This window comes from Nicotiana attenuata, unplaced genomic scaffold, assembly GCF_001879085.1.
Source record: "Nicotiana attenuata strain UT unplaced genomic scaffold, NIATTr2, whole genome shotgun sequence".
In the NCBI taxonomy this organism is placed as follows: domain Eukaryota; kingdom Viridiplantae; phylum Streptophyta; class Magnoliopsida; order Solanales; family Solanaceae; genus Nicotiana; species Nicotiana attenuata.
Window position 1 is genome coordinate 17,000 of NW_017674832.1, and position 6,146 is coordinate 23,145.

At 35.4% G+C, this 6,146-nt stretch overlaps 1 protein-coding gene across 1 annotated transcript; it reads left to right on the plus strand.

Moving 5' to 3' along the window:
- Positions 1–1,187: 1,187 nt before the first annotated feature.
- On the plus strand, positions 1,188–4,074 carry LOC109219330. Its single transcript, XM_019383764.1, has 8 exons — positions 1,188–1,303; positions 1,440–1,513; positions 1,602–1,635; positions 3,105–3,163; positions 3,408–3,522; positions 3,623–3,660; positions 3,810–3,907; positions 3,989–4,074. The coding sequence occupies exons 1-8, from the start codon at positions 1,271–1,273 to the stop codon at positions 4,072–4,074; spliced, it is 537 nt and encodes a 178-aa protein (XP_019239309.1). The 5' UTR covers positions 1,188–1,270.
- Positions 4,075–6,146: the final 2,072 nt, after the last annotated feature.

Sequence of the window (6,146 nt, forward strand, 5' to 3'; positions counted from 1 at the left end):
GATGTAGTTTGACTTATCACAAACTTTTAAAAAAAAGACTTTTGAAATATGTGGTGCTAAAAAGTTTAGAGGCAAAAACTTAGTGGGTCCATGATATTTGTGGCTATAAAAGCTTCTCATTAAGGGTAAAGTGAGCAGAATGAAAAGTTTAAAGTTAAATTATTTCTAACTATAGAAATGTGTCATTCTTTTTTGAACGGACTAATAAAGAAAGTATGTCATCTAAATTGAAACAGAGGGAGTAGTTCTTATTAAATCCTAATTTATATTTATATTTGTATTTATATATTTATGTAGTAATATATAAATATATGAAGATAAATTTTAAAATATCTATATATTTAAATATTTTTTTTAGTAAATATATTTATTTTACATTTCAAAAGTTTTACAAAGAGCGGGATTTTTTTGTTTCTTGAATATTAACTATTCAATTAAAATGAAATAAAACAACTATGATATGCAATTTGGTTACTATTTCGAATTCAAAATTTCTTTTTTACCAATTTGGAATTCAAATTGGTCAGAATAAAAGAGGTATAGAAGGTTTAGATGTAGAGGCAGATCCAAGATTTCAAGAGGATGGGTACATTTACATTTGAGGGGTTTAACTATACTCTGCTACCATGAACCCACTATGTTTTTGAAATTATAGGTTCAAAATTATGGAGAGGAGCATGGTTCATGTGAACCCCTATCTCTTGCCCTAAATACGCCCCTACTTAGAAGGAAGATAATAAAGTTACGTGATTGGGTCTTCCAAAAGCAAATGATGATCCTTTTTTAGTTATCTGATTGAATGACAAGCAACAAAGGATGAAAAATATGAACGAACGCCTTACTTTTCACGTGAAAATTAAAATAATCAATAGTTTGTTACTCCCCCCGTTTCAATTTATGTGGACCTGTTTGACTGAGCACGGAGTTTAAGATAAAATAAAGACGTTTGAAATTTGTGGTTCTAAACAAGTCAAAAAGGGGCCAGAGTATTTGTGTGGTTATAAAAGCTTCTCATTAAGGGTACAATTGTAACTTTAAGCTAAATTGTTACCAAATTTAGAACAGAGGGAGTATTTGGCAAATCAATTCTTGAAACACATACCGTTAATGATGTAAATAATGAGTATTCTTATATGTACATACAAAATGCATATGCATACACATACTGTTCTCATGACATAAGTTATCCAAGTTGATTATCTACTCTGTTGCCCAACAAAACATGAACACAACGATTTTCTTACTTCACAGAAAATAAGATGACTTTAGCATGCTGCACTTAAAATTAGATCATTTTTGGACGGTTAAGTGCCCCGTCCCTTGTTAGTCTTCATGGTCTCTTGAATTCCTGAAATGAATGGACTTACTACCTTATCCTTTTCTCCTATAACTTCATATTATGAAATTTGGAGCTAATATGCACTTCTGCATGTTTGCAGATACCAAATCATGTGGCGGTTAAAATTGCACTTGATCTTAAAAAGCTTCTTGTTGACAACAGCCTTCTTGATGTGTATGAAACTCTAACTCATATCTTCTTCTCAATTCAATGTTTTATATACTTTATCTGTAAAACTAATTGCTTGCCGGTTCTTGTGCAGCTCTCAGGCAGATTTAGAGGCAAACTTGTTTAAGGTATCACCTCTTTTGTGTTTCCCTTTCACTCTTTTTTGATGTTCACGTAACGTCTGTATGATTGCTTCTCTCATTCCATCTGTTTTGCTTGAGATGTGACTTTTTCCTTGCTGACTTCGGTATTGCAAATGCAAGTTGCACATGCCTCTCATTTTTCTAGAATGTTGGATATGGTCTTTTCGCTCTTTGTGTTTCGTTATCCTCAGGAGAGTCTCTTTCATCTACCTGATAATTTGACTTTGCTATTCGTAATGATGAAACAAGATATAAAACTCCTGTCCTTCCATTTAAACTTGACCCTCCCCCCCCCCCCCATGCCGGTTTATGAAAAAGTATATATGATTTCATTACCCAGCCTGAAAAATTGCCAGCAAAACCATCTTCTTCACTCTTGCGGCCATGGTTTAGGAACTCCTGTGAACTTTAGCTAATAATGACTCAAAGATTGAGCAGTATTGTCGCATCATTACCTCCAATGCTAGGCATTTTAGGGAATTTGTTGTTAAAATTTATTTTCTTGGCATCTTTGACTTGGAAATGCAGTTGGAACCTTTAAATCACAGGAGATCTTCTGATGAGGATCAAGTTTAAGCTGAGATTGCTCAATGTCGTTAGGCATTTAATGGTCCTTTGAACCGGTGTTAAATAACCATGTTTGACACAAAAACTTCTATGTCTCTAATTAAAAAGCTTTTAAAGTGTCATAATTATGCATGATCTTTCAATCTGACAAAGGAAACATGTTATTGTGTTTAGAAACTCCTTTGAACTTTAGCAACCAATATTACTTCATGATTTCCTCCTATGCTACGCATTTTAAGAATCTTGTTTTCGAAAATTTGTTTTGTTGGCATCTTTAACTTGGAAATGCAGTTAGGACGGTTAAATCAGAGAACTTCTGATGGGATCAAGTTTAAGCTGACATTGCTCAATGTCTTTAGGCATTTAATGGTCCTTTCAAGTGGTGATGAATAATCACATTTGACAAAAAAAACCTTCATGTCTCTAATTTAAAAGCTTTTAAAGTGTCAAAAATGTGCATGATCTTGCAATCCGACAAAGGAAACATGTTATTCTGTCAGGAAACTACCTTTTTAGCGAGTATCAACAATTGGCTAAGATGTCGTTTTATTGCTCCTTCCATGAAAACCGTCGCCATAAGAAATTATAGCGAAATTGCCTAAAAAGAAAATATTTAACAAGGAAAGATTATTTGCAAGAGATTTAGATAAAATTTTAATGTTTCTTAGTCATAACTATTTAAACATCTCATTCTAGTTCATGTAAATTTAACAAGGACAGATCAAATGCTGAAAATATTTAGATACAATTTCAGCATTTTCCTACTCATTACTACATAAACATCTCATTCTGGTTCATGTTCAAACTTCCTTGACTTTCCTTCTGCTTTGAAGTTTTTCAAAGTTTGAGTGGAAGATCTACACTGAATTTCATTTAATCCTATGCAGCTTATGGAGCGGAGAGGTTTTGGAGAAGAGTATATAAAACGTTATAAAATGATAACAAGGTGAGTAGTATTTGCTTTGCCACCCATTCTTTCCTTTTATAAAATGTATTTTCTTAAAGAACAGAGGGATAAGGAATGGGATGATTGAGATTGCCACATTGAATTTCGAATCACTTACACTTTTTTATGTTGCTTTTACATTCTTAGGTTTCAGCACCAGAGAGTACCTTTATTAATTCTTGTTTATGGTACTACCTATTTGAAAAGTTTTTTAACCATATCCACCCCATTTAAATCTTCATAGATTTTACCACCAGAGAGTTCCTCTTGTTATTCTTGTTTGTGGTACGGCCTGTGTTGGCAAGTCTACTATTGCTACACAACTAGCACAACGCCTCAACTTGCCAAATGTCTTGCAGGTATCTTCCTTATAGATTTTATTCCAATTTTTTTATTTGGACGTCGAAGCATGTACTCTCTTGCTTGCTTATCCATTAATGTATTTCTTTTTCCTTACAGACAGAAATGGTGTATGAATTGCTGCGCACATCAACAGAGTATGTACTACCTCTGCAGATTTCATTTTTCAGTTTTGATACATTTCACCTGCAGTTATTTCATTGTCATGTCTGTTGAATAGTTACTCAAAGTTTTCTGAGCTTTCTGTGTCAACCGATTACTTATGCACCTTGTAAATTTATGTCAGTGCACCTTTGACGTCTCCTCCAGTATGGGCACGAGATTTCAGCTCATCTGAGGAATTAATAACTGAATTTTGCAGAGAATGCAGAATAATATGGAAAGGTATAATTTGTGATCTTTCAGTATAAATAGCTGCTTCAAAGCATATCAAGGAATTTGATCTATATCTCACCACTTACGTAGGTTTGGCTGGCGATTTGAGAAAAGCAATGAAAGATGGTAAACCGATTATAATTGAGGTATTGATCACGCCCAACTATGCCTTATAAAAAGGACTCTGCGGACGTTGCAAATATAACCCGAGTATTACGCCCAGGGTCGAATCCACAGAGAGTTAACCTATCAACCGCTATCTTCAGACCCACTAAGTCTTCAGAACCAGCTTCCCAAATATTCAAATTCTCAGTTGAGTGTTCTTTAATAACTAGTTTGCAAGTAACTAAATGGCTGTAACTAAATTAAAAGGGTTGTAAACAATTATGAGAAAAAGCTAAGGCAATGATTTTCCATATTGATGGAATTCCTTCTGTTTATGCTCATACAAATTTACCCACACCTCTCTATCAATCATGAACGCTAATCTTACCGCAAATCTCTCCCGAGTAATTACCGTAATCTACTATTGCACTCTCCCGAGATACACTAGCTTACTTTATTTAGCACAATTCACTTTAGATTGCACCCAAGGCTTCGTTATTCCTAATCCCGCCTTTAAACCCGCAATTATAGATTCCTCTAATAATCTAGGAGTGGTGTTGTTCAACAATACCCTAAATATGCACTCTTTTCCAAATTATGCACACTAAATAGGCACAGCTAATTGAGGATCCTATCAATTAACTACAACGAACACGAAGTTGAACAAATAGATTAAACTCGCAATTTGTATTCACATAAACAAGAAGTTCATCACCCAATAGGTTCCATCAAAGCCTTAGACAAGGAATTTAGCTACTCATGGCTATGGGAGAATAAACTAAGCTTGAATTCATCATAAAATCAAAAGAAAAGAAGAAAGATGTTTAGAGTATTTTCTCACAATGGTTTTCCTTGCTAAGAAACCTAAAAAATCAATACATGCCTCTCTTGGGCGAAGTCTAATGTTTTAAATAGGGTTTAGGTCTAAAAATCCCGTAATTGACACTTTGGTCCTTGAAGTTTACTGGGTCTGCCGCGGTTCTGCCGCGGTCGCGGTAGAACCGCGGCCAAACACCCTCGCGGAATCTCCAATCTTCAGCAGCTGCTTCCCACCGCGGTTCTGCCGCGGTCGCGGTGGAACCGCGGTGGGCCCAGTTCTCTGAATCTTCTGCCTGTTTTTTGCACGCGTCACTTGGGAAATTTCACAGTTGGCCTCTTTTTCATCACTTTTGACTCCAAAACTGCTCCTTAGCCTTCTTTATACATATATCACCTACAAATCATGAAAATCACTAATAAGAGCATTTTGTCATCACTTTTAGCATAAAAAACTACACAAGAAGGTGATTATTTAAGGCGTGATTATAGTCAAATTCACCTATTATCAACACCCCACACTTAAATCTTTGCTCGTCCTCGAGCAACTAAACCACACTTCTAGGCCTAACTGCTCAATGCATTGCCCTAATTTGTGTCACACCTACTATTATCAACGGTTGGCCGGTTGGCCTAAGCGGTGCACAATCATATCTTAGATGCGGACTCTCATGCCAAGACACACTTGTGCTAACTCTAATTACTCTAACAGAAGTGAAGACTCCCTTTTTCTTTCTGAGTCACATGCCCTCACATAACAAAATTTTGAGAGAAGTTCCACACACATAAAATTCAACAACAGTGAACCGTATATATAGAGAATTCACTCACTCTCAGCAAAGAGCATTCACATGCCACACAGACACACCATAAGCTTGCCCCTAAGTGTAATACTCCACTAATCGAGCCATTCAGTCAAAGATCAAGAGGTCTTTATAGGTTGTAATGTAGGCTAAGGACGGGGTTAGGATATATTTGGATATAGTGACTAACCTCCCTAAGCACTTTAATACACACTTCTTTTTATTTTACCTTTATGCTCAACCCAATTCATTACCCCATATTTTGTTTCACTTGTGACCCCACTTTTCGTTAGGTACAACTGGCTTCTTCTTTTTTTTTCCTTTTCTTTTCTCTTTTTTTTAGATTTTATTGTACACTGCCAGTTCACCAACCAGAACCTTCATTCTTGATTCCCCTTTCCTCTTTTTTTTTTTTTTAGTTCTCTCCACCCCACACTTTGACTTTTGTATATTCTTTAGTGATTTAAGTGCTTCTAGAGAGGTAAGGTTCAAACAATGAGCTTATTCAAACACACGATTTAGAT